Below are 27,958 nucleotides of genomic sequence, written 5' to 3'. Positions count from 1 at the left end.
GCTACCCTCTCATCTTCTGGCATTTATCTCCAAGTGTCAGCTGTGTTATGATTTTTGCTGTAAGCAGTTTTTTATGATTTTTTTTCTTCTTCACTGACATTTTTAGTATTATTGAATTTTCATTATTTAGTAGATATGCAGGCTCCTAAACTATCCTAAATGTGCTTCTTAATACTATATATCTCTCTATTTTGCCTTTTTCTCTCTTTCTTTTTTTTTTAAGTATATATTTTATTGATTTCAAAGAGGAAGGGAGAGGGAGAAATAGAAACATCAAGGATGAGAGAGAATCACTGACCGGCTGCCTCCTGCATGCCCCCTTCTAGGGATCAAGCCCGTAACCTAGGCATGTGCCCTGACCTTGAACCGAACCAGTGGCCTCCTGGTTCATAGGTCGATGCTCAACCACTGAGAGGCTGGGCTCCTCTCTTTCTTTAACAATTTTCCATACCATTAGTCTGAATTATGCCTGGCTTGCAGGAAGAGGGCAAGCAAGAATCAAATAATTGGCCCGCCAGCATGGCTCAATCAATTAAAAAAAAAAAAAAAAGTATTTTTAAAAAAGTAATCAAATAATTAGAGAAAAATTTCTGTGTTGGGTCTTTAAATTGAAAGACACATCAAGAGAAAATAAAATGTTTTTAAAAAATAATCTATAGCCAAAACCGGTTTGGCTCAGTGGATAGAGCGTCGGCCTGCGGACTGAAAGGTCCCAGGTTCGATTCCGGTCAAGGGCATGTACCTGGGTTGCGGGCACATCCCCAGTAGGAGATGTGCAGGAGGCAGCTGATCGATGTTTCTCTCTCATCGATGTTTCTAACTCTCTATCTCTCTCCCTTCCTCTCTGTAAAAAATCAATAAAATATATTTAAAAAAATAAAAATAAAAAATAAAAATAAAAATAAAAAATAATCTATACCTAAATGTATCAAAGTGAAATTCAGAACTTTATTCTTTTTTTATTTAAAATGTGGGAGTAGTAATTTAATGTAGGGATATTTGGATCTGAGGAATGTCTTTTGAATTTTATGAGAGTAGTTAATAATTCCAATAAATTCCATTTTTTTAAAAGCCACAAAGGAGAGCAAGGACGGCTCTAGACAACAAGGAAGAAAGGAGGCAGTTGCCCCCAGACCTTTTGCCACTCTAGGAGAGTTGATGGCACCAGCGAGGCCCAGGCTGGTCAGAGTGGCGGCAGCTACAGGAAAAAGGGTCCATCTTCCAAGGTTTCACTGTGGAGCTGAGTGGCAGAGTCCTGCTGGGAGCTCTGAAAGCCAGAGAAGAATGGCAACAGTCAGATGGCTCACCGGGAGATGCCAACAGTCCAGAGAGAGGAAACAGTGCAAACAAGCCTGGCTTGAGGATCTGAGCCCAATGCTACGGTACTTTAAGTGACTTGGTCTTCTGTAGAAAAAGAACACAAAGATCTGTATGTTTCCACTGACAAGTTGTGGTATGCATATTACACATGTATATGTGTATGTATTTGTATGTGCATAGATATTGGCAAATTTTAAAAAGCAAAGGCAGAACAGTGAGTATAATATGGTTCATTTCTATTTTAAAATTATGTTTATGTTTAGATCTATACCTGTGAGTGACCTCTTAGAGAAGGTGTAGAAGAATACAGGCCAAACTATTAACAAAGCTTACCTCTGGGGAGAGTAGTGGGATGGAAGAAAGCAGGTAAATAAAGGGGAAACCATTACCGTTGACTATATACTCTGTTTCAATTTTTTAAGCAAACATAAATTATTACTTTTTCAATTCTAAAAGCCAAAGAAAGATAAAAAGGGGGAAGGAAGAAAGGGCATGGAGGAAGGAAGGGAAGAAGGAAGGAAAGCTATCAACAATTAATGCCCTTTCAACACAGAAATAATCTTTCTTCCTTGGAAACATGAAAAGTTACAAAAAGTAGAAATTTTGAGTAGAAACTATGAGGAAAAAATTAGCACTTTAGACATAATTTTTTTAAATGTCAAGAATGAATCAATGTTTTTATACTATGGCTATACCTATGCTAACAGTGTTTATAAAGATGAACATTATAATGATTGATAAGTGAATGGCTTAGATATCCACACACAAAAGAATAAAATTGGACCCTTATCTCCATCATATTCAAAAATTAACTCAAAATATATAAAAATCTAAATGTCAGAACTGAAACTAAAAGCTCTTAGAAGAAAATCTTCATGATATTTGATTTGGCAAAGATTTCTTAAATGTGTAACACCAAATATAAGCAACAAAAGAAAAAATAAATTGGGTGACATCAAAATAAAAAACTTTTGAGCATCAAAAAACGCAATCAACAGACTGAAAAGGAACCCAGGTAACGGAAGAAAATATCTACAAATCATATACCTAGTAAGTAGTTAATATTGAGAATATATAAATAGCTCCTACAACTCCATAACTAAAACCAAAAACAAAATAAACAACCTGACTTAAGAATGAGCAAAGAACTCGAGTAGACATTGCTCCAAAGAAGATATGCAAGAGATGCTCAAGGTCACTAATCATTAGGGAAATGCAAATCAAAACCACAGTGAGATTTCACTGCACACTCATAAGGAGAGCAATTATTTAAAACACACACACAGAATAAGTGTTGGCAAGGATATGGAAAAATTGGAACCCTTGTGCATTGCTGGAGGGAATGTAAACTGATGCAGCTGCTATGGCGGTTCTTCAAAAAATAAAAACATTGAATTACTTTGTGATCCTGAACTCTGCTTCTGGGTCCATATCCAAAAGAAGTGAGAGCAGTAATTCCAACAGACATTTGTACACGAGTCTTCATAGCAGCATTATTCACAATAACCAAAAGATAACGCATTAGTCAGGGTTCTCCAGAGAACCATAGGATGGATGGATGGATGGATGGATGGATGGATGATAGATAGATGATAGATAGATAGAGACTGATTTTATGAATTAGCTCACGTGACTGTAAGAATCTGGAAAGTTCAAAATCTTCATGGAAAGCCAGCTGGCTGGAAACCCAGGGAAGAGCTCATGCAGTTCAAGTCCCAAGGCAGTCTGCTGGCAGAATTCCCTCTTCGAGAGCGATCAGTCTTTTTCTATTAAGGCTTTCAAATAATTGGATGAGGCCCACCCACAGTATGGAGAGTAATTTGCTTTACTCAAAGTCTAGTAACCTAATTTTAATCTCATCAAAAAATACCGTCACAGAAATATTTAGAATATTTGACCAAATATCTGGGTACCATGGCCTACCCAAATTGACATAAACAATTAACCATCACAGATGGAAACAACCCAGATGTCCATCAGCAGATGAAAGGATAAATAAAATGTGGTATATACATACAATAGAATATCATTTGGCCTTAAAAAGTACAGTCAAGCGCTACCTAATGGCGTTTCCATCAACGAGGAACCGCATGTATGACAGTGGTCCCAGAAGGATTAAGTGGATTATAAACAAAAAGTTTATTTGTGATGTTGAAAGAAAAGGCTAGACCCAACTAAGCTGTTGTGCTTACTGCTAGCACTGGGTGGCTTAAATAGATGAGGAGGCTCAGCATGTAGTCTGTCTGCCCTGCGCCCCACTGGAGGCTGTGGCCTGGAGTTGGTGAGGGAGCAAGAGGAGAAGGCTAACAAATTCACTTCCCTTCCTCAGTTTCTCACGCCTCTCTCCTTCCAGGCCTGTTCTCTCCCTCCTTCTCTCGCTCGCTCTCCTCCCCGTTTCCCTTTATTATCTTTTGTCTCAAGCTTTATTTTTCTGGTTCTCTTCTGATCTCTGCTCTCACTTTCCTCCCCTTCTCTTCCTTCTCTCTCACATCCTCCATCCCTCCTCCTGAGCTCTACTCCCGCTCAGAGGGAACCTCCCTCCACAGCCTTCCTCCTGCCCTCCCCACCATCAGCATGCTCACACATACGCACACACACTTTATCGTATTTTGTACTGTACCTTGTCTCCATTTAGATGCACGAATACTTATCTTTGCATTACAATTGCCTGTAGTATTCAGTGCGTAGCATGCTGTGCAGGCTTGCGGCCTAGGAGCAATAGGCGGTGCCGTCTAGCCTAGGTGTGCAGGAGGCTACCACCCAGGTTTGGGTAAGTGCATCTGTGATGTTTGCACAAGGACGGAATCGCCTAAGGATGCATTTCTCGAAATGTATCCCCATCATGAAGCAACGCATGACGAATGAAATTCTGGCACATGATACAATATAGATGAATCTTGAAAACATTATGCTAAGTGAAATGAGCATTGTAAAAGGGCGAATATTGTATAACTCCAGTTAGATGAGGCACCTCGAGTAGTCAAATTCATAGAGATAGAAAGTAGGATGGTGGTTACCAGAGGCTGACAGCAAGGGTAATAGACGGTTATTTAACGGGTATGGAATTTCAGTTTGATGAAAAAGTTATGAAGATGGAAAGTCATGATGGTTGCACAACAATATAAATGTACTTAATACCACTGGACTATACAATTAGATATTGTTAAAATGGCAAATGTTATGTCATATTTTACCACAATTTTAAAAAATGAAGTGCTTACGTGTACTAGTATAGGCTTTACTAAGATTCAGACACTACACTAAATGAGTTAAATTGATTTTCTCATTTAATGCCTATTGATAACACCATTTTGCAGATAAGAAAGCCTCCTAGAAAAAGTGACTTGCTCCAGGTGCACTGCACTAGTAAGAAGCAGATCTGGAATTGGAACCCTCACAGTCTGACTCCGGTCTAGGTGCTTAGTCAGTGTGATATACAAAGAGTGACTACATTGAGGGAATGAGATAAAAAGCAAATTACAATACTTTTCAACCCAAAATGATTTGAAATCCAGACCGGGTATGATTAGTAACAGGACACCTAAAATTGTCCTATATTGACTTTCATCATGAAGTTCTTATTCCAAAACCACAGCATCTCCAGAAATCAGACAAGAAGCCAGAATGCCCAAGAAATTGGGATAGAATATGTACCTGGAATTGCCCCATTTTTCCATAAACCTTGGAACATTTCATAGTTTCCCTATTTAAAAAAAATACTGCAGTCCCATCTATATTTTAAAATTATATTTATGATTAGATCTATACCTGTGAGTGGACACTTAGAGAAGGACTGGAAAGATACTGACAAAACTATTAACAAAGGTTACCCCTGGAGAGTGTGGTGGAATGGGAAGAAAGCAAGTAAATAAAGGAGAAACCATTACTTTTGACTTTTATACACTGTTTTGGTTTTTCAAAGAAGATAATCATCCAACTGACCTCTATTCAATGTGTACTTTAAGTCCAGGACTATGGTGGTTCTGTAGAAACAAGTTGGAAAAACGGAGTAACAAACAATGAGCTCCGAGTAATGAACAAATAAAACGTCTCCTGTCCCCATGTGCAGCACATCCCACAAGCAAGACTCATGATGGTATTCTGGCCCCTCCAGGGAAATTTCACCAACGTGATTCTCCGAATGTTCCCTGCTCCTTCAATGATCCGTCTTCCATGGACTTCTTGACTACCACCCCCACAAAGAAGAGCAGCCCCACTGTGGTTAAGGCTGGGCTGTGCCCAAAACACTCATCAGAAAGGATATGTGCACCCCTATGTTCATAGCACGCAATTTACCACAGCTAAGATTTGGACACAGCCCAAGTGCCATCAGAAGATGAGTGGACAAAAATACTGTGGTACATCTACACAATGGAATACTACATGGCAATATAAAAGAAAGAACTCTTACTATTTGCAACAGCATGGATGGATCTGGAGAGTATTATGCTGAGCGAAATAAGTCAGTCAGAGGAAAATAAATATCACATGATCTCACTCATATGTGGAATCTAGTGAACCAAATAAACCAGTGACCAGAAATAGACCCAGCGACATAGAAGCATGAAGAGACTGTTGAACCTCAGAGGGGAGGGTGGGTGGAAAGAGATCTCCCAACAAACTTGTATGCATACATGTATAACCTGTGGACACAGACAATGGGGTGCTGAGGGCCTGGGGGTCGGGGGTGGACGGGAGCGGGCTGGAAGAGGTAAATGGGGGAAAAAGAAGGACCTATGTAATACTTTGAACAATAAAGATTTTTTTTAAAGGCTTGTGCTGTGGTGTGAGTCTGCATTTGCCATTTGTTCACTGTGTGACTTTGGGCAAGTGTCTTAATCTGCCTGTGCCTCTGTCTTCTCAGCTAATAAATACCAACCCTCACAGGGCTGTTGAGAGACTTACATAAACTGAGACATGTAAAGCATTTAGAATAATACCTGCCGTGAATTAGTGGTGAGAAAATGTTAGCCATGGATGCATCAATTAGCCATCTGCAAGCAACAGACTGTCCCCGGGATGGTGGGGGAGAAGAATGAAAGAGCATCCAAGGGAGAAGGGAACTTAGAGGCCATATTACTGATGATGGCCCAGAGAGGACCATAATGGCTCAATGTCATGCCTGAGGTCACTCAGGTGGTCAGCAGCAGCACCAGGGCCAGACTCGGGTTCACTCTGACATAAGCCCTGGAGGAAGAGAAAGCAAGAGATCTCCAAACTGACTCATTTTCCCCCAGAAATGCCAACCTTTCCATGAAGCCATCCTATAATAAGAAGTCATCTTTCCATCCTCTGAACTCCCAGACCTTTTTAGATTTTTCTAAAAGCACTTGATAAATTCTACCTCACTCCCCTCTCAAAACTCTCCTGTACAACCCTCTACAGTGCATTGCTAACAAGTGGTCAGCATACTAGTTGCTAGCACAGAGGTCAGGATGGTGGCTGGGAAAACTGGTGTGCAGCAGGAGCTGGGAAGGCAATAAAGAGTCACTACAACAGCAAAGACTACGTGCCAGAACTGTTCTAAGTATTTAACATATCTTAACTCAGTCCTCAAGACAACCCCATGAGGTAGGTGCTACTGTCTCCACATTACAGAGGCAGAAACTACGGCACAGATGGGCTGGCTAACATGCCCAAGGTCCAACAGTGGGGTTGTGGATTGAACCAAGCCAGCTGTCTCTTTATATTGTTTCTCCACAACACTGTTCCTTCTAACCCTGCATCCCTGAAAACCACTTCAACTGTTCCACCCAGTGTATGCATTGACCTTTTGAATCAAAAACATGATTTGCAACTTGCAATTATGACACCAAATTCTCACCTACTGTTTTTTTAAGCCAGAATTAAAGATCAATTCTGGTCAGATCTGCCATGATAGTAAATAATATATGACAAGGTCTCAAATCCGAAACATTGTTTAAACAGAGAGAATTATAGCTGTTTCCAATGGAATGGGCCTCAGGCCACTTACCTAGCTCAGTATTTGCCATCATTTCCATCCTGAAATATATACCAGAACAGTCTGCAAGCATACACATCTAGTGATCATTCTGCATATTATTTTGATAGAATTATAGGATTAATATACAATTATAGCACAAAGTTACTGATAAACACAGTTGTCTGTCATATGTTTAAGATTTTTTTGACAATCATAAAGGAATTTGGGCCTCCCACTATGATAGGAGAATATAGAAAAGACACATTTCAATTACAATTACATTCAAATGTAAGTGAAATAGCAATTACCTGTATAATTGAGGTTTTAAATAATCTAATATTAAACATCCCATTCATGAAGCAAAAGTTTTGTTAATTCTGAATAAGCCAGGTAATTTTCTCAACCTTCTATCAAGACAGTCAGAGAGAGGAGGATGTATAAAGAATTCGGCTTTACAAATATATCGCCTGTTTTCACAGAAAGCAAGTAGAAAAAATAAATATATCAGTAGGCTCAACTTTTGAAGTTAGGAGAGATTTACAACAGGGTACCAATTTAATGTCTGTTCCCAGGAAATTTGAAAATAGCGAACAGATGACCAAAAACTTAAATTAAATAAAAATCTCAGCAAAGTAGAAGAAAAGGAAGCCAAAGCTCTGTGCCGTTTGTAGCAGCGAGCAGTATTTTTCCTTTCCCTGACGAAGAGGCTAGTGAGAACAGCAGAAAGACTCAGAATAGAGATCACAGCGGGAGAAACAAGACACCCAGCACGTCTCCAAAACTTACCCAACTCCGGCTGTTTACTCAACACTTTATTTTTTCCACTTTGCCAGTTTAAGTCAGACAGCGGCTCGGCTTTTGTTGTTGCTCTTTCTGTTCTTTTGATCGCAGAGCCCCATGAAAATGAACCTATGTGTTGGATGGGACCTGGCCCCGTCTCGCATTAGAGGGGGGGAAAGTTTTACACTTGGATCCTTGGTAGCTTCTTTGGGGAAATGAATAAATAATAAGTGGCCAGAAGGAGAGGACGTGGGAGACGTGCTCAGCTGACGTTGGGCCCCCGCGAAGGGGCTGCCCAGCTCCTCAGCGCAGCTGTCCAGATGTGCCTCATCTGGTTCCCTCGCCCGGCACGAATCTCAGCCGCCGCGGCTACCCGAAGCTCCAGCTCATTGGTGGCCGCGGGTCCTCACCTGTCGCCTATTGGCCGGTCGGCCCGCCATTCCGGCCCGCCTGGGGCCCGCCTCCGCCCGCCGGGCCAGCTCGTTCCATCCTCTTAAGGAACCTGGAAGTGCTGCGCGCGCGCTGATGTGGCACTCGGCGGGGCAAGCGAGCCCGAGAGGGGCCCGGGGCCGAGGTGTGGCTCCTCCGCACGCAGGCCCCTGTTATGCCCATTCTTTTAGGCAGTTAGACTGGTTTACACAGGATGATTTCAATCTATTCTTGGAATGAAATTAAGGCGCGCCCCGCGCTCGCTTAAGTCCCCCGCGTTTCCAAGTGCATGGGACTGGGGCTCCCCATGCCCACGCTCCCAAAGGGCGGTCAGGCCAGGTCAGAACTACATTCTCTCCACTTTCTACAGGGAGCAAATTATAAAATCCGAGAGCCTGTCCCTTGAGGATAGTGTTCCTTTTGTTGGCGGAAAAGCCCTAATGAACCCTTTAAGTCCTTATTAACCAGGAGGTGGTTGTTATCTGTGGAGACAAGGCCAGGGTTGGCTTGGTGTTTGTTGTTGGATGGTGGAAATAAGAAATGTTGCTTGGTGCTATGAGAAATTAGACAGGACTCTCCCCCAACAATGCTTTGATCCTGGGGAAATCGTGGAAGGGTTAACTGGTTGGTTGGTTGGTTGGTTAATTGGTGGGGGTTGGGGAGGTTGAGATTTGCAAATCCATTGCCATTATAACTTAAAGATGTTGACAGAAATGTGACCTCATTGAAATGTGACCCCATATTAAGATGGCAAGAGCCACACTTATTGGGCCACACACATTAGAAGGTGCCAGCTTGACCCACATTATCATATTTAGTTCTTTAACAACCACCTTATAAGTAAATATTATAATTATCTTCATTTTCAGATAAAGGCTACCAAGATGCAGAGAAGCCTATCTCAGCATATTACCAAAGTCTCCAATAGATGTTTGCAGCACTCTACCATGGATGCATAAACTTATGCCTTTTTCCAGGAGTGGGTGGGTCAGAATTTCCTGTGAGTGCCTCTACCTTCTTATGCCCAAAGCTTTCACCGCATAGATGATGTCCTCTTGGTTGGTATATTTGTTACCTATTGCTATCTATGTAACAGATCACCACAAATTTATTATTGCACAGTTTCTGAGGGTCAGGAGTCCAGGCGTGGCTTAACTGGACTCTGCTCAGGGTCTCACAAGGCTACAATCAAGGTGTTGTCCAGGCTGCATTCTCATCTGGAGGCTTGACTGGGGAAGAATCGGCTTCCAGGCTCTCTCAGGTTGCTGTCTCGATTCATTTCTTTGCAGCTATAGGGCTGAGTCCCCAGGTTCTTTCTGGATGGCAGCTAGCAGCTACCCTTAGCCCCTAGGGTTTACTCTTAGCTCCTGCACTTCCTAAAAGCCAGGCGGTAGAGATCATGGGAGGCTACCTTAGTGTATGTTTGCCACAGTGGGCTAGTCAGACACTTCAGTCTGGAGCACCCTGATTGCAATGTTACCACACCTCCACAAGCTCTCCAAAAACTCAGGGCCCTGCTTGACAAGTAAACTGAGAAACCATAAGTGGATTCACAACACTCAATCCCTCTGGCAGCCAAGAAAACTCACAAAGAAGGGTTGGCCCTTGAAATCAATCAAAAGTTTGACTTACTGAAGCATTTGTAATTTGACAAGAATGCACCTCTTATCACAAAAGCTACTTAATACTGGAATGGTATTCAAGGTATATGACCAACCTTCCATGATCAATCTGCTAAAAAAAGATTTCTGGGGATTCCAGCCTGCAAGAAGGTAGAGTTTACATAATTTTCCCTATTTCTCCTGTTAGTCAACTAAAGAGCCCATACACACACACACACACACACGCACACACACACACACACACACACACAAACATAAGAAGAGGAAGATGACACACCGGCTAGGAATCTAGGGACCCAAAAAATGACATAATGGTGAGTTCTCCGGGTTTTCTTTTTGTTTCATTAACCCAGACTTGGAGCCCAACAAAAGCTTATTCTCTCTAGCCAAAGGGCTAGGAAAGGGGAGCCTAAAACAACCATAACAATAACTTTAGATAGCAAAGGCTCTACTCCAGCCAAACACCACAGAAAAAAACTGTGGCTCAGCCCACACCTGCACAGCAGAGGCCAAGTGTAGAGTCCAGACTTCCACCCTCACAAGGCTATAACAAAGTGAAAACAAAGAGCTAGGTTTTGAAAAAAATCAATATAATTGGCAAACCACTAGCATGATTGACAAAGAAATAAAGAGAGAAGACACAAATTACCAATGTCAAGAATTAAACAGACCTTGCAAGAGTCAAAAAGAAAATAAGAAAACAACACACACATATATAACTTAAATGAAATGGGCCAATTCCTTGAAAGACACAAATTACTACAACTCAATATGAAATCAATATTTTGAATATCCCTATAACTCTTAAGGAAATTTAATTCGTTCTTTAAATACTCCCATACTTTCCAAAATATAAAAAGAACTTGTAAAACTCAACACCAAGAAGATAAACAACCCAATTAAAAACTGGGCAAAGGATCTGAATAGACACTTCTCCAAAGAGGACATATAGATAACCAATACACATATGAAAAATGCTCAATGTCACTAATCACCAGAGAGATGCAAATTAAAACTACAATGAGGTGTCACCTGTCAGAATGGCTATCATCAATAAAGCAATAAACAACAAGTGCTGGCAAGGATGTGGAGAAAAGGGAACCCTCGTATATTGCTGGTGGAAATGCAGATTAGTGTAGCCACTGTGGAAAGCAGTATGGCATTTCCTCAAAAAAATTAAAAATGGAGCTACCTTTTGACACAGCAATTCCACTTCTGGGAATATATCTTAAGAATCCTGAAACATAATTCAAAAGAATATATATATAATATAAAAGCCTAAGCAACCAAATGACCGAACAACCAGTCGACCAATCACTAGGACACACACTGACCACTAGGGGGCAGACACTCAATGCAGGAACTTCCCCCTAGTGGTCAGTGTGCTCCCACAGCGGGAGTGCTGCTCAGCTGACCAACCCATCAGACGGCCCACCAGCCCAGCGGCAGCCACTCACTCCCTCAGTAGTCCTGCAGGTCCAATCTCTGGAGAATGGACCAGGCACCAATGGACCAGCACTGCTGGCAAGATCCTGACAGCACCGCCAGCCTCCTGGAAGTCGGCCTTGGGCACCTAGGGTGCTTCCCCTCCCTAGATACCCTGCAAAGAAGAGAGGATATAAAAGTGGTCACCAGGTGGCTCCCAACAATCAGCGCGAACGTCAGCAGGACAGATGCAATCCTGGGCTGGCAAGGGTGTCCCACCACCCGCCCAGAGGGCCGGCCACACTCCATCCCCTTGGGACCCACCCGTGCACAAATTTGTGCACCGGGCCTATATATATATATATATATATATATGCATATATATATTTTTTCATTGCAGCATTATTTACAATAGCCACAATCTGGAAACAGCCCAAATGCCCATCAGTAGATAGTGGATAACAAAGTGGATACACAATGGAATACTACTTGGCTGTAAAAAGAGAAAACAATATTACTTTTTGCAATCACATGGATGGACCTGGAGAGTATTATGCTAAGTGAAATAAGCCAACCAGAGAAAGAAAAATACCATATGATCTCACTTATATGTGGAATCTAATGAACATAATAAACTGACAAACAAAATAGATCCAGAGACATGGAGGCATGGGACATACTGACAGATCTCAGAGGGAAGAAGGGTAGGAGAGCTGGGGAAAAAAAGAGGTAAAGGGGCCCTAGCAGGTTTGGCTCAGTGGATAGAGCATCGGCCTGAGGACTGAAAGGTCCCAGGTTCGATTCCGGTCAAGAGCATGTACCTTGGTTGTGGACACATCCCCAGTAGGAGGTGTGCAAGAGGCAGCTGATAGATGTTTCTCTCTCGTCGATGTTTCTAACTCTCTATCCCTCTCCCTTCCTCTCTGTAAAAAATCAATAAAATATATATTAAAAAAAAAAGAGGTAAAGGGATTAAGCAATCTATATATATATAATATGCTAAGCGTCCCTCCGACCATCCAACCGGTCGCTATGACACACACTGACCACCAGGGGCAGACGCTCAACACAGGAGCTGCCATGATGTGCACTGGCCATTTACAAAGAAATGGCACTACAGACCTGGTGCCAACAAAGCAACACTCAGCTTCCCCCAAGTGGGACACAGGCTCCGCCACCACCCAGAGTGACACCCCACCAATTGCAGCCAACTCTGTCAAGACCCCATCGCACAAAATGCGGCCCACAGCCCAGCCCAGGCAAGAAAGAGTCGCTGTGGGCATCAAGTAATGACATCGTGTAGCAATGCCTGGCTTCCTCTCCCTAGCGACTAGCCTCATTGGAGTTTCTTCAGCCCAGGAACATGGCTTGCTTTATAGCCAGGTGCAAACATTCCACACTATAACCAAATGTCTGTGACACGTGTTCCCGTGCCTCATCTCATTTGATCCTCACGGAAGTCCTGGGGTAGGTAGATAGGAGACTTGGTAGAATCCTATTTTCCTTTCATTAACCAGAAAACAGAGATTTAGACAGTTTAGAAACTTGACCCAACTGAAAAGAAGAAATGGTGGGCCTTGAAAAAGACTTCAGGTTTTCTCACTGCACAGAATATAGTCAAACACGGCTGCCGTTAAATATTTTACCCTTTGTTCTCCCCGTGTGATCTACAATAATAATCTGCTTCGTGTTGATATTTACTGCTGTGTTGCTGAAAATTGCATGAAAGAGATGTTGGGGTGCTTCAGTGGGCTGGAAAAAGTTTAGATTAATCAAAAGGCAGATCCAATTAAGCAAGTTTATTATATATATATATATATATATATATATATATATATATATATATATATACTAGAGGCCCAATGCACAAAATTTGTGCAAGAGTAGGCCTTCCTTCCCCCAGCTGCCGGTACTGGCTTCCCTCTGGCACATGGGACCCAGGCTTCCCTCCAGCACCCCAGACCCAGGCTTTCCTCACAGCCCCAGCTTCATCCAGAAGGTCGTCCAGAAGGACATCCAGAAGGACGTTGGGTCTAATTAGCATACTACGCTTTTATTATCTACACTAATAAAAGAGAAACATGTAAATTAACCATCACTCTGCCACTCCACTACACCCACAAGTCATGCCCACCAGCCAATCAGGAGCGAGTATGCATATTAAGCCAACTAAGATGGTGGCGGCCACGGAGCTGGAGCAAGCAGGGTGCTTGGGTTGGCCCCCGGCGATGGAGGAAGCCAAGCTTCCTGCATGCCCTGGCCAGCCCTGGGTGCCGCTCAAGGCTACAAAGTTTCAATTATAGAAGATAAATAAATCCCAGATACCTGCTTCCAGCCCAAAAGGAGAGGCTGGGAGCTTGGGTCACCGGGGGTGTGTGGCCAGCCTGAAAATGGCCATCAGCCCCTCACCCAGGCTGGCCAGGCACCCCAGTGGGGACCCCCACCCTGAAGAGGGTGTGGCCAGGCTGAAAACAGCCCTCAGCCCCTCACCCAGGCTGGCCACATCCTCATGGAGTGAGGGTTCCCGCTGGGGGGCTTTCCAGCCTGCAAACAGCCATCAGCCCCTCACCCAGGCTGGCCAGGCACCCCAGCAGGATCCCCACCCTGATCTGGGACACCCTTCAGGGCAAACCAGCCAGCCCCAACCCGTGCACCAGGCCTCTATTCTATATAATAAAATGGTAATATGCAAATTGACCCTAACAGCAGAATGACTGGGAATGACTGGTCACTATGACACACACTGACCACCAGGGGGCAGATGCTCAATGCAGGAGCTGCCCCCTAGTGGTCAGTGCGCTCCCACAAGGGGAGCTCTGCTCAGCCACAAGCCAGGCTGACGGCTGCCAACACAGCGGTGGTGGCGGGAGCCTCTCCTGCCTCCTCAGCAGCACTAAGGATGTCTGACTGCAGCTTAGGCCTGCTCCCCACTGGCAAGTGGTCATCCCCTGAGGGCTCCCGGGCTGCCAGAGGGATGTCTGACTGCCAGCAGGTGGACATCCCCAAAGGGGTCCCAGACTGTGAGAGGGCACAGGCCGGGCTGAGGGACCCCCCCAAAAAAAGTGCACAAATTTTTGTGCACCAGGCCTCTAGTTATAGATAAAAGGCTAAGTTGACTAGTGCATGCTCAATATATATAAAGCTCTCGCTGGCGCCAATTGCACGCATGCGTTTCGATCTGTCATTGTCAATCATGAATTTGGTTGACACTTCTATTATTGAGAAAGGGTAAATAGCAATATTAAAATATTTCTTCTAATTAATTTCCTTTCAATGTGCACAAATCTGTGTACAGGGCCACTAATATATATATATGACACATAGGCATGGACAACAGTATGGTGATAGCAGAGGGAAAAGGGTGAGGAGAGGTGGAAGTGGGCAAAGGGGGGATAAATGGAAATGAAATGAGACTTGACTTTGGTGGTGAGCACATAACAGAGTGTGCAGATGATGTTTTGTTGAGTTGCATACTTGAAACCTGTATGGTTTTATCAGCCAAATAAATTTAATAAGATAAAAAATAAAGAAAATTAAAATAAATAAATAAATTCTCCCATACTTTAAATACAAAATCTCCAGGCCCAAATGGGTTTTACTGGAGAACTCTACCAAATGTTCAAGGAAGAATTAACACCAATTCTATATAATCCCTTCCAGAAAATAAAAGAAGAGAGAATACTTCCAATTCACTTTGTGAAATCAGTGTTACTCCAATATACAAACAAACAAACACATTAGACAAAGAAAATTACACACCATACCCCTCCTGAATATGGCACTAAAATCCTTAACAAAATATTAGCAAATGGAATCCAGCAAAACATAAAAATAATTAGACACCATGACCAAGTGTGTGTTTTTTCCCAGAGTTATAAGGCTTGTTCAATATTCAAAAATCAATCAATACAAACCATGATACTAACAGCCTACAGAAGAAAAATCATACAAACATATTAATTGATGTATAACAAGCATTTGACAAAAGTTGTACTTTAATATTACAGCTTAACCTTTCCAAACTCTGAGAAAAATTTTTAAACATTTGCAAATTTGAGTTTTAAATAGTCTCTCCTAGGCAGCATGGCTCAGTGGTTGAGTGTTGACCTATGAACCAGGCGGTCATCCTTGGATTCCCGGTCAGGGCACATGTCCGGGTTGTGGGCACAATCCCTAGTGGGGGGCATGCAGGAGGCAGCTGCACCTGTTTCTCCCATCATTGATGTTCCTCTCTCTCTCTCTCTCTCTCTCTCTCTCTCTCTCTCTCTCTCTGTCTCTCCCTTCCTCTCTGAAATCAATAAAAATTAAAAATAAATGGCCTCTTGTTTTCATTTACATTTTTATTACTATGGATGCCATATTTTAAACAAAACGTTGACAAACTAGAGGTTCAAGTGAAGGCATTCAGGGTGATGGGCTGTGGAACTCAGGTTCTGTGAGCAACGGTGGATGGCACAAAGTGTTCCCCTGAGGTTCCCACAGGGCGGAGAGAGGTAGAGAAAGGCGTGCGGGCTCTCCTCTAGAACTGTAGTGACATCATTCAGGAGAGGAAGCTATGCTGTAAGGTACTCCAGGCAAAGAAAAAGACCACATTCCACATGGATGGAGCCCTTACAAAAGGGAGATTGCAGCTCAGGATGAGAAAGGGCCCTTTTTTGTGTGTGTGGTGGGAGGAGAAGGAGAGCAGGATAACAACAGCATCGACTATGAGAGCTTCAACGCAGTGAAAGAGACTGCCTTCTAGCCCTGGCAGTCATCAAGCAAAGCCTGGTACACACCTGGCAGACTCACTGCAGAGGGAGTTCCTGCCTCAAGTAGGAATTGGGATGGGACAGTCTTGGATCAGATGATCTTTTTTCCCCTCAGTTGTATTGAGATACTAGAGGCCCGGTGTATGATGGGGTCCCTCGGCCTGACCTGCACCCTCTTGCAATCTGGGAACCCTCAGGAGATGTCAGACTGCCAGTTTTGGCCCATTCCCCACAGGCAAGGTCAAGGGAACCCACCATTGCACGAATCCGTGCATCGGGCCTCTAGTATGCATATAAGATCTTTGGTTAATCTCTTCCCGCCCTTACCTCCCCGCCTTCCTTCTGAGGTTCATCAGTCTGTTCCATGTTTCCATGCCTGTGCGTTAAGCATCTGCCCCCAGTGGTCAGTGAGCATCATAGCTACTGGTCGAATGGTCACTTAGGCTTTTATATATGTAGATAATTGCCATGCACCATTGTATGGGTTTCAGGTGTACAGCATAAAGGTTTCACTTACATATATTGTGACGTGATTACACAATAAGTTTAGTTAACATCCATCATCTCAGATAGACACAATAAAAAGAAATTTAAAAAATAGAGAGAAAATGTGTGGTTTTTTCCTTGTAAGGAGAACTCAGGATTTGCTCTCTTAATAGCTTTTATGTATATCACACATGAGTGATAACAATCATCATCATGTGCACATCACATCCCTAGTACTTTTTATCAGATGGTCTTTAAAAGTCCTGTGCTCTGTTTCTCTCATTCCCCCTCCTTACCATGTTTTGTTTCGTGTGTTTTTTTTATTTGCTCCTGCACTTCCTGGAAATGGTGACATGTCATTGTCTTACTATGTTTGCAAATTGAGGGGTGAGAAGTAAAGCCACTTGTTTATAAGAACATAGTGAGCAGCCTTTAAACACATGAACTAATCACAGGTGGTAGATGTATTTCAGAGATGAGAAAAGAGATTCCTGGGAAAGTCCTTGGTTGGCTCCTTACTCATGTTAAAATGGTTCATGAGCAGTATATTATCATGACCCCTTAATTAATGGCTAACCAGTGCCCATCCCAAATGGAAAATCTAAACAAATAGACACAATAGTTATTATAAAGTTTTCATTTGTTTGTACTTATCCCTCCACCAAAGCACTGGAAGGCAATTTACACAATAACAGTGAAAACATGAGCTCTGAAGAAAGATGTGTTGTGCACAGAAGATTGAGGAGGGGAAAAAAAGAGAGGCGGTCAGAAGAGTGTGAAACAATGTCTTCTTTAAAGTTTGAAAACCAGTTAGATGGGTGTTTGATGTCGTGCTAAAAGGTTTGGATTTAATTCTTTAAATGACAGGAAACCTGCCAAGGTCTTCAAGCTAGACAGTGACACAGTGTTTTTTTTAACAAATTATCTCTGAGCCAGTGATGTGTAAATTTTTGTTTGCTATCTCTTTCCTCCCTGGAATGTGAGTCCCTGGACAACAGGCGTTGCTCACTGCTGTTTCCCCAGCACAGTGCAGGCAGGTCTTGGCAATTAGTCATCAAGGGAGAGACTCTGAGCCAAGGCGAGGTGTGGCTGCCTCTGGTTTAAGCCACTCAAGAGCCCAGCTGGGCACACAAGCACGCATGAGCTGGGACTAAAAGGGCTGGGTAAGATAGAAAGGCTTCTCCGTTCACTATTGTTTTTGGTTTGTTTGCTTAGTTTTTCATTGAGATATACTTGACATATAACATTATAATTGACATATAACATTACATTTGTTTCAGGTGTCCAACATACCGATTCAATATTTGTTCATATTGTGAAATGATTATCACAATAAGTCTTCTATCACCATATATGGTTTAAGGAAACTTTTTTCCTGTGATGAGAACTTTTAAGACCTATTCCCTTAGCAACTATCAAACATGTAGTATAGCATTATTAATTATGGTCACCATGCAGTACACTATATCCCCAGGACTTATCCTATCTAATAAAAGAGAAACATGGTAATTAGCCATACACCTGCTACCCTTCCCATTGGCTAATCAGGGCGATATGCAAATTAACTGCCAGCCAAGATGGCAGCTGGCAGCCAGGCAGCTTGAAGCTAACATGAGGCTTGCTTGCTTCAGTGATGGAGGACTCCAACGTTCCCTGCCTGCCTTGCCGGCCTCTGAGCTTGCAGTTTGAAACATTGTTACAAATATAGAAGCTAAACAAAACCCCAGAAACCTGCTTTCAGCCAGCCGGGATTTCAGAGCTGGATGTGATACAGTGTTTTGATTATAGAACACAAACATACCAGAACCTGCTTTCAGCAGCAGAGGCCTCAGAGCTGGAGCCAGAGCTAAAGCTGGCCCAGAATAAAAAAAAAGAAAGAAAAAAAGGAGCAGTTGGGAGCTTCAGTCACCCGCCAGCCTGAAAACAGCCCTCAGCCCCTCACCCAGACTGGCCAGGCACCCCAGTGGGGACCCCCACCCTGAAGGGTGTGTGACCAGCTGCAAACAGCCATCATCCCCTTACCCAGGCTGGCCAGGCACCCCAGTGGGGACCCCCACCCTGAAGGGTGTGTGACTAGCTGCAAACAGCCATCATCCCCTCACCCAGGCTGGCCAGGCACCCCAGTGGGGACCCACACCCTGATCCAGGACACCCTTCAGGGCAAACCAGCCAGCCCCCACCCGTGCACCAGGCCTCTTTCCTATATAGTAAAAGGGTAATATGCCTCCCAGAACCGGGATCAGTGGAGCCGTGAGGCCTCCCGGCATCGGGATCAGCGTGACAGGGGGCAGCGCAACCTCCCAATCCGCCCTGCTCTGTGCATGACGGGGTGGCGCCCCAACTCCCCAATCAGCCCTGCTCTGAGCCTGACTAGGGGTTGCACCTAGGGATTGGGCCTGCCCTCTACCACCCGGGAGCAGGCCTAAGCCAGCAGGTCGTTATCTCCCGAGGGGTTCCAGACTGCGAGAGGACACAGGCCGGGCTGAGGGACCCCCCTCACCCCCGAATGCACAAATTTTTGTACACTGGGCCTCTAGTTTATTTTATAACTGGAAGTTTGTACCTTTTGACCCCCTTCCCCCATTCTTCCCTCCGCATCGCCCCCCCCCCCAAAAAAAAACACACACACACATACACACACACACACACACACCTGCCTTTGGCAACCACCAATCTGTTCTCTGTATCTATGAGCTTTTTTTTTTTAGATTCCACACATAAGTGAGATTATACTGTATTTGTCTTTTTCTATCTGACTCATTTCACTTAGTATAATGCCCTCAACATTCCTCCATGCTGTCACAAATGGCAAGATTTCATTCTTTTTAATGATTGAATAATATTCCTTTGTGTATAGATACCACATCTTTTTACTCATTTATCCACTGAGGGACACTTTGGCTATTGTAAATGATGCTGCAGTGAATATGGGGATGCACATATGTTTTCAAGTTAGTGTTTCATTTCCTTTAGGTAAATACCCAAAAATATTGCTGGATCGTACGACAACTCTATTTTTAATTTTTAAAATGTTTTTTATTGATTCTAAAGAGGGAAAGAAAGGGAGAGGGAGAGAGAGAGGAACATTGATGAGGGAGCAATATCAATTGGCTGCCTCTTGCACAACCCCTATGGGGAATCAAGCTCACAACCAGGGCATATGTCCTGACCAGGAATCAAACCAGTAACTTCCTGGTTCATAAGTCGTTGCTCAACCACTGAGCCACCTGGCCAGGCTATTTTTAAATTTTTTGAGGAACCCCATACTGTTCCCATAGTGGCGGCACCAAGCTACATTTCCCCTAACTGTACACAGGGATTCCCATGTATTGTATGTATTGTTTCTTCCTCACATCTCCACATGTGCAGAAGGGGAAGAACTGTGCTCAGCCAATTGAAAACTACAGGAATTAACCAAAACAGAATTATATAATCCAAGGTTAGAACAGAATGTAAATCCAGCCATGTGCTCAGTGGTTGAACATCTGCCCATGCACCAAGAGGTCATCTTTAGATTCTTGGTCAGGGCACATGCCTGCCTGGGTTTCAGGCTTGATCCCCAGTAAGGGGAGTACAGGAGGCAGCCAATCAATGTTTCTATCTTTCTCCCTCTCCCTTCCTCTCTCTAAAATCAATAAAAATATTTTTTTAAAAAGAATAGAATACTAAAAAATTCCAAAGGCATAGAAAATCAGAACGTACAATTCCTCCCTCCCCCAGTTTAAAATTTCCCATTGTGCAAATGTAAATCATCTAAACAGTATTTTAAGCACTCTTTCTTTTTTTGTGTCCCGTGGAAACTGAGACAAGCTCGTAAGCCAGGACAAGCAGAATAGGGAAACTGAGACAGATAATTAAACAGCCAAGCTATTTACAGCCATCTAGTGAATCCCAAAATCCTATCTTCCCTAAACCAAGGACACTTAAAAAGTAAATGTTTTAGCCCAGCCAGTGTGGCTCAGTGATTGAGTGTCCACCCGTAAACCAGGAGATCATGGTTGATTCCCTGTCAGGGTACATGCCTGGGTTTCGTGCTTGATCCGCAGTAGGGGCGTGCAGGAGGCAGCTCATTGATGATTCTCTCTCATCATTGATGTTCTATCTCTCTCTCCTTTCCTCTCTGAAATCAATAAAAACATATTTTTAAATATATTTTATTGATTTTCCACAGAGAGGAAGGGAGAGGGATAGAGAGTTAGAAACATCGATGAGAGAGAAACATCGATCAGCTGCCTCCTGCATACCTCCCACTGGGGATGTGCCCGCAACCAAGGTACATGCCCTTGACCGGAATTGAACCTGGGACCTTTCAGTCCGCAGGCCGGCGCTCTATCCACTGAGCCAAACCTGTTAGGGCTAAAAACATTTTTTTTTTAAAAAAAAAAAGAGTAAATGGCTTATACTTCTCCCCAACCAGAGAGTAAATAGCTTAAATCACCCTGCTCAGGGAGATAGCAAAAATCCAATTAGTGCCATTCGCCAATCACACCCAAGGACAGATGAAGTTACGAGAATAACCCTCATTTTGGCACATCAGCATAAAACTGATTCATATTCTATTGAGATCCTCCCCTAAATTCCCAGCCTTTAAAAAACTTCACAACTGAAGTCCTAGTGTGAGCTCTCCCTTCCAGAAGCACATGGGCCTTTTCCTTTCCCCTCTTTCTCCCCCACAGGCATGTATCTCTTAAACTCTAAGGACCCTCATGAAGCTTGCAACCAGGGAGCGATGGGCAGCAGCAGCTCGTCCTGGGCTCACCCCCTGAACCTGTCCCCACTGCCCCCTTTTCTCTGATGTCTTAGTGAGCCAAAGGGCCCGAGTCTCAGCTCGTTTCCCTGCCTAGTCTCTCTCCAGCTGCTTTTCCTAACCTAGGCACCTTCTTGTTTCACTGTCCCGAGCTTTAATAAACTTACTCTCAAAATCACCTGGACTCTTTTTGTGAAATCTTTCCTGCACGAAGTCAAGAACCCACACACTACTGGCCGGCCCCAGGCAGACCCACTCAAGGCCAGGTCCCCTTTCCGGTAACAAAAATAACCAATTAGTCATTGCCCTTTGTGTTTACTTTTTTCTAAAATTTACCTTTATTGCTGAAAATATTACAGATGTCCCTCTTTTTCCCTCCATTGACTCCCTCCACCCCATACTCTCCCTCCAGGCCTTCTGGCCAGGATGTGGAGAAAAGGGAACCCTCATGCACTGCTGGTGGGAATGCAGACTGGTGCAGCCACTGTGGAAAACAGCATTGAGTTTCCTCAAAAAACTAAAAATGGAACTTCCACGTGACCCAGTGATCCCACTTCTAGGAATATATTTTAAAAATCCCAAAACATCCATCAGAAAGAATATATGCACCTTTATGTTCATAGCAGCACTATTTACAATAGCTAGGATCTGGAAACAGCCAAGTGCCCATCAATAGATGAGTGGATAAAAAAGCTGTGGTATATACATAATGGAACACTATGCAACTGTAAAAATGAGGGATCTCTTACTTACCCTTTGAGACAGCAGGGAGGGACCTGGAAAGTATTATGCTAGATGAAATAAGCTTTGTGTCTACTTTTAAATACGTTAATAAATCATAAGAATTACCCAACATCTAATACATTTACTCTAACCTCAGAGTTTGGATAAGAAATGCTGCATTTCTCTCCTTTCGGTTGAAAGGAATAGTAATGATTTTGTCATTAGCCAGCCTCCTCTGTATCCAGCATTACCTGCCCAAATGTCAGCTCAACTCTGCCCCCTAGAGATGAGAAACCAGAGTGCCCTGACCATAACTGAACTATATTAAGTTTATAATTCTGACACTGGGCTTTTCCAGAGGACTGCCGCTTTCCACTTTATATGCTTCTACATTATTTGAAAGTGTGTCAGATATTGATTTTATAAGTTAAAAATTTCCATTTTAAGGGGAAAAGATTATCTACAAATATAATTTTATTAGAAGTGCTGCTTTGTGCTATAAAGGTGATTCTCTCTCATCATTGATGTTTCCATCTCCTTCTCCCTTCCTCTCTGAAATCAATAAAAATATATTTTTAAAAAATATAAAAAAGAAGGTAATAAGCTGGCAGCTTCATTTTCAGAGAGTCCCCCCTCCTCCATATGTAGTATGGCCCTGAAAATATGGTGAAAATATACTTCCTCCCAGTTTGATAAAATATATTATAAAAACCCTAATCATGATTTTTCCAGGTCCTGCCATTCTTGAGTCCAGGGAGCCGAAAGACCTCCACGGGTGTCTTGGCTGGGGTAGGAGGTGGCGACTGTCTCCGCCAGCCAGACACTGGGCGGAGGAAACTCCATCCAGTTGGCTCCTATTCCCATGGATGGGCCACCTCTCCCAGCCCTTTCTATAGGGGTCAGAGCCAGTGGGCAGACCATCCTCAGAAACTTGGTTAACAAGACAGAAAAGCGCTGAAGGAAACCTGGCTTTCCCACAACTACTGCACAGTGCTGCCCTTGGTGGCAGGTCAGGCCCCATCCTCCCCCGCAGGGGTGGCAAATAACAGGCTAACGTCGCCGTGTAAAGCTTGCAGTTATCTTTTACGTGTGTGAAAAGTATAAACCTGTGTATAAAGGCGACAAAATGGATGCAGGTGTAAGCAGTATGAAAACTGAAATAATTCAAGTCAAAGATCACCACTATTTTACTTTTCTTTCACTGTTTTCCTCTTCTTTCCTTCTCCTGTTCCTTCTTTCTACTGTTTATGTCAATGTTAGTTTGTGTCTTACCTAATCAATCAATTATAGTATTAGTTGTAAGTAGTTTGGGGAGATACTCTTCTTTACAACACAGAGAGTAACCGCCCTTGGGCATTTGAAGATTCAAGACAGAGACGAAGACTACCTCAGAAGAGTATTAGAGAATGCTAGAATCTTTTCCTTTAGGGAAAAAAAAAATAGTAATAGAATATGGCTTCAATGTGCTAATTGACCTGGTTGCATAATCATTTCATGAAGTGTACATATGTCAAATCATTGTGTTGTACAATTTAAATACATACAATTTTATTTGTCCATTATACCTTAACAAAGCTGAAAAAATAAGTAAAACACATGCTCACTTCAGCAGCACGTATACTAAGCCTGGAATAACACAGAAAAGACTGACTGCTGAGCAAAAATGACACAAATTCATGAGGTGTTCCATACTTTTTAAATAATTCATGGGATGTAATAGACAGTATGATGACTGTAGTTAACAATACTCTCAGTATATCTGAATGTTGCTAAGAGAGTAGATTGTACGTAAAACTTCTCATCATAAGAAAAAAAAAATTGTAACTATGTGTGGTGATGGATGTTAGCCTTATTGTGGTAATCATTTCACAATTTCTACGAATATGTTATACACCTGAAACTAATATAGTGTTATATGTCAATTATGTTTAAACTAGAGGCCCAGTGCACAGATTCATGCACATTGAAAGGAAATTAATTAGAAGAAATATTTTAGAGGCTGGGGAAGGACTTTGGGAGATTGGCCAGCCAGAGAGGGATCAGGGGAGGTTGGCTCCAGGGCATATCTGGCGGTCTCACCCAGGCCCAGTCCAGAGAGACTGGGGCCAGGGAGGGACCACAGGAGGGCTCCAGGGTGTGTCTGGCCCATCTCCCCCAGTCCCGATCAGCTGGACCCCAGCAGCAAGCTAACCTATCAGTCAGAGCGTCTGCCCCCTGGTGGTCAGTGAGTGTCATAGCAACTGGTCGAACGGTCAAACAGTTGGACACTTAGCATATTAGGTTTTTATTATGTAGGATAAAACTAATTAATAGCCCTAGCCGGTTTGGCTCAGTGGATAGAGTGTCAGCCTTTGAACTGAAAGGTCCCAGGTTTGATTCCAGTCAAGGGCACATGCCCGGGTTGTAGGCTCGATCCCCAGTGGGGGACTTGCAAGAGGCAGCCGATCCATGATTCTCTCATCATGGATGTTTCTATCTCTCTCTCCCTCGCCTTTCCTCTCTGAAATCAATAAAAATATATTTTTTAAAAAACTAATTAGCCAAAACCGGTTTGGCTCAGTGGATAGAGCGTCGGCCTGCGGACTGAGGGGTCCCAGGTTCGATTCCGGTCAGGGGCATGTACCTGGGTTGCGGGCACATCTCCAGTAGAAGATGTGCAGGAGGCGGCTGATCGATGTTTCTCTCTCATCGATGTTTCTGACTCTCTATCTCTCTCCCTTCCTCTCTGTAAAAAATCAATAAAATATATTTTTTAAAAAAACTAATTAATAAATAAATGGTAAAGAATAACCACATAAAGGTACAACCAAGAACACACAGCAGACCTCAGAGAATCAGTCTCCACTCATGTAATCAAAATGGTAACCTCCTCCCACTCCTGCTCAGTTCTCAAGTACTGCGAAAGGACCCACTGATAAGGGGAAATGGAGGCCCTGCCTCAGGGTAGGAGCACAAGTCAGAATGAACTGGACTCTGTTCCTAGCCCGGCCACCACACCTGTGAGGGCCTGAAGTTTCCTAAACATCAGTTTCCTCAGCCAGCAAGTGAAGAGAAGAGGTCCCTCCTTAGAGTGCTGAGAATTGTTCTAGGTAATGCATTAAAGACTTCAGCCTAGTGGTTCAGTGGTTGAGGGTTAACCTATGAACCAGGAGGTCACAGTTCAATTCCTGGTCAGGGCACATGCCCAGGTTGTGGGCTGGATTCCTGGTGAGGGGCATGCAGGCGGCAGCCGATCAATGATTCTTTCTCATTATCGGTGTTTCTATCTCTCTCTCTCCCTCTTCCTTCCTCTCTGAAATCAATAAAAATATAAATATATGACCTCAGCCTAGTACTTGGCATGTTAACTACCAGTCCTTATTAAACACTGGCCATTAGACATCCTATATAATAAAAGTTTAATATGCAAATCGACTAAACAGCAGAACAACAGGCAGAACGACCGGTCGCTATGATGCACACTGACCACCAGGGGGCAGATGCTCAATGCAGGAGCTGCCTCCAGCCCGCAGGCCCCAGGCCAGCCAAGGCAGGTACAAACGGGGGCCCACCAATGGCCCTGCCAGTTGCCCCGCAAAAGGAGACGACCGGCAGCCACAGCGGTAGGGGGCAGGGCCAGCAAGTGGGCAGCACCAGGCCGGCCAAGGTGGGTGCAATCAGGGGACCCTGATCACCTCACCAGTCATTCCACAGATCGGCCCTGATCACCGGCCAGGCCTAGGGACCCTACCCATGCACAGATTTTGTGCACCAGGCTTCTAGTACTTACATAATTACTTCTAATAAGGAAGTAAACCTAGAGTCACACCAATGACTTTTAAGATTATTTGTGATATTGATGTGAAGAAGGACTGGTGAAGAAGTGTGGATGGCTCTTTAAATATCTGTCTTTACATTTTCAAGAATTACTTTATTCTATTAAAATACCTTTCATCCTTCTTACTAGAGGCCTGGTGCACAAATTCATGTACAGCTGGGGTCTGGCCCATGTGCCCCAATCGGGGCCAATCAGGCCAGCCAGCTGGGGGGAGGGGATGTGGGAGGTTGGGAGCTGGCCCGCCTCAAACGGGGTGAAGGGGGCTGATAGGGGGCAGGGCCAATGGTGGGGGAGGGGCCACCAGCGGTTGGCCAGCCACCCCACCCCCTGGTGGAACTCCTGGTTGAGGGGACAATTTGCATATTAGCCTTTTATTATATAGGATTCTCATAAAAGGACAACAACGCAGATCAAACTCTCAACTCAGATGCCAGAGCTGGAGAATGATGCAGTCTTCTTGGGGAGCAGTGGAACCAGCGCCCACTTCCATCCCTCAGCGTCGCAGACAGTTTTTCGCAGCTACCACCCCCAGCGTAGTACACAGAACTCAAAAAACGCAGCGCCATCTGTCGTCCTGGTGTGGAAACAAAGTCCTACTTGGGTCCCTTCTCCGAGAGAGGAACCGTGTGTGCCTCCCCATGCTCTTCCTTCCTGGAGCTCCCTCTTTCCTCCGCTTTCTCCCCGGATCTCGTCTCCATCCGCAGGCTTTCTCTTTCATTTCTTTCCCTCCTGCTCTCAGGTCCCTGGAAGAGAAGGTCGGAAAAGCATGAAAGTGCCGGCGGCTGACAACGTTCCGCATTTCTCTTAATTATCAGCAATGAAGCAAGGCCTGACCATCGAGCAGACTTCCACACCTTAGTTTCTTGTAATAAATTAGCATAAGCCTAAGGGTGGTGCTAAGCGTTTTAGTCATAAATAAAAGGAATAGGGGGCCTGTGATGGTCTATGGAGGACACTCAGCCGGCACGTGACTGACTCTGCCTCTGACACACGGAGGGAGGGGATTTCACAGCACAGAACTGAAAAGGGATGTGGTAAGTGAATCATACCGGCAATGATTCTAACCTCCCTGCGTCCACTCCCTTAAATTATATTAATAGTAGGGTTTGCACTGGTTTTAATCTGAGGACTTTGTGAAGACTGAAGTGTCAAAAAAAAACACACCCAAATCATCAACAGTCCCCAGCAGGTTACCCAGGGGCCCGTATTCACTGGGATCGGGAGATACGGCACCAACTACAGGACCCAACTTCCTACATTGTATACCTAGGTGGAGGGACACAGACAATAAGCCTGAAAGGAAACAAGAGAATAACCAATAGTGACGAGTGCAATGATAACTATGAACAGGATAAAATGACAGGAAACTATTGGGGAGGGGGGGGGAGATGCTTCTTTCGTTTCCATGGTCAGGGAAGGCCTTTCAAAGAGTGGTGATGATGATATCTGTTTACACTTTTCTCTTTTAAAGTAAAAGAAATAAAATCATTGTTCTCCCCTCCTCCATCTGATCTAGAAACGCCCGGGAACCCCCAAATGCCTGTCAAGTGACTTGATGCAGTGGCGAGTGGCGGTGAGATGAGCAAGGTCCGGACTCAGCCCTGCAGGGGTGTCAGTTACTCTGCAGTGTAAATTGTTTGTGGAATGTACCAAGGTCCTTTCATTTCTATCCATACGGGTCCATTTGTCACAGAAGACAGAAAGCCAAACAAATGATGAAGCTGAGATACAAACTAAGAGGAACTTAAAAACTGAACTAGCCCCACAAATGTGCCCCCAGGTTATTTTCATTAGGTGCAGCAGTTGTATTTAGACACATCCGTCTGATCAAAATGTATATTTAGCAGTCATGAATGTCTCTAATACTTAAAGAAGAGTATAAAAAAGAAAATATGGTGACGATTATTTCCACTT

At 43.8% G+C, this 27,958-nt stretch overlaps 2 protein-coding genes across 5 annotated transcripts in view; both read right to left on the bottom strand.

The window, feature by feature from the left end:
* The window catches only part of TMEM45A (transmembrane protein 45A), a 93,951-nt gene extending 85,566 nt beyond the window's left edge, over window positions 1–8,385 (bottom strand). Inside the window, exon 1 of the mRNA XM_059687983.1 lies at window positions 8,051–8,385. The gene's annotated coding sequence lies outside the window, so the exon portion shown is untranslated. The remainder of the gene's footprint in view (window positions 1–8,050) is intronic.
* A 16,110-nt stretch (window positions 8,386–24,495) lies between these two features.
* The window catches only part of LNP1 (leukemia NUP98 fusion partner 1), a 44,078-nt gene continuing 40,615 nt past the window's right edge, over window positions 24,496–27,958 (bottom strand). For all 4 annotated transcript variants that reach the window (XM_059687978.1, XM_059687977.1, XM_059687976.1 and 1 more), the window contains one exon: window positions 24,496–26,787. In XM_059687978.1, coding sequence (XP_059543961.1) covers window positions 26,638–26,787 — 150 coding nt within the window. In that variant the 3' untranslated portion in view covers window positions 24,496–26,637. The remainder of the gene's footprint in view (window positions 26,788–27,958) is intronic.

This window comes from Myotis daubentonii, chromosome 3 (genome assembly GCF_963259705.1).
Source record: "Myotis daubentonii chromosome 3, mMyoDau2.1, whole genome shotgun sequence".
In the NCBI taxonomy this organism is placed as follows: Eukaryota; Metazoa; Chordata; class Mammalia; order Chiroptera; family Vespertilionidae; genus Myotis; species Myotis daubentonii.
The sequence above is the reverse complement of the archived record's forward strand: the minus strand, read 5'-3'. Positions and strand labels throughout refer to the sequence as shown.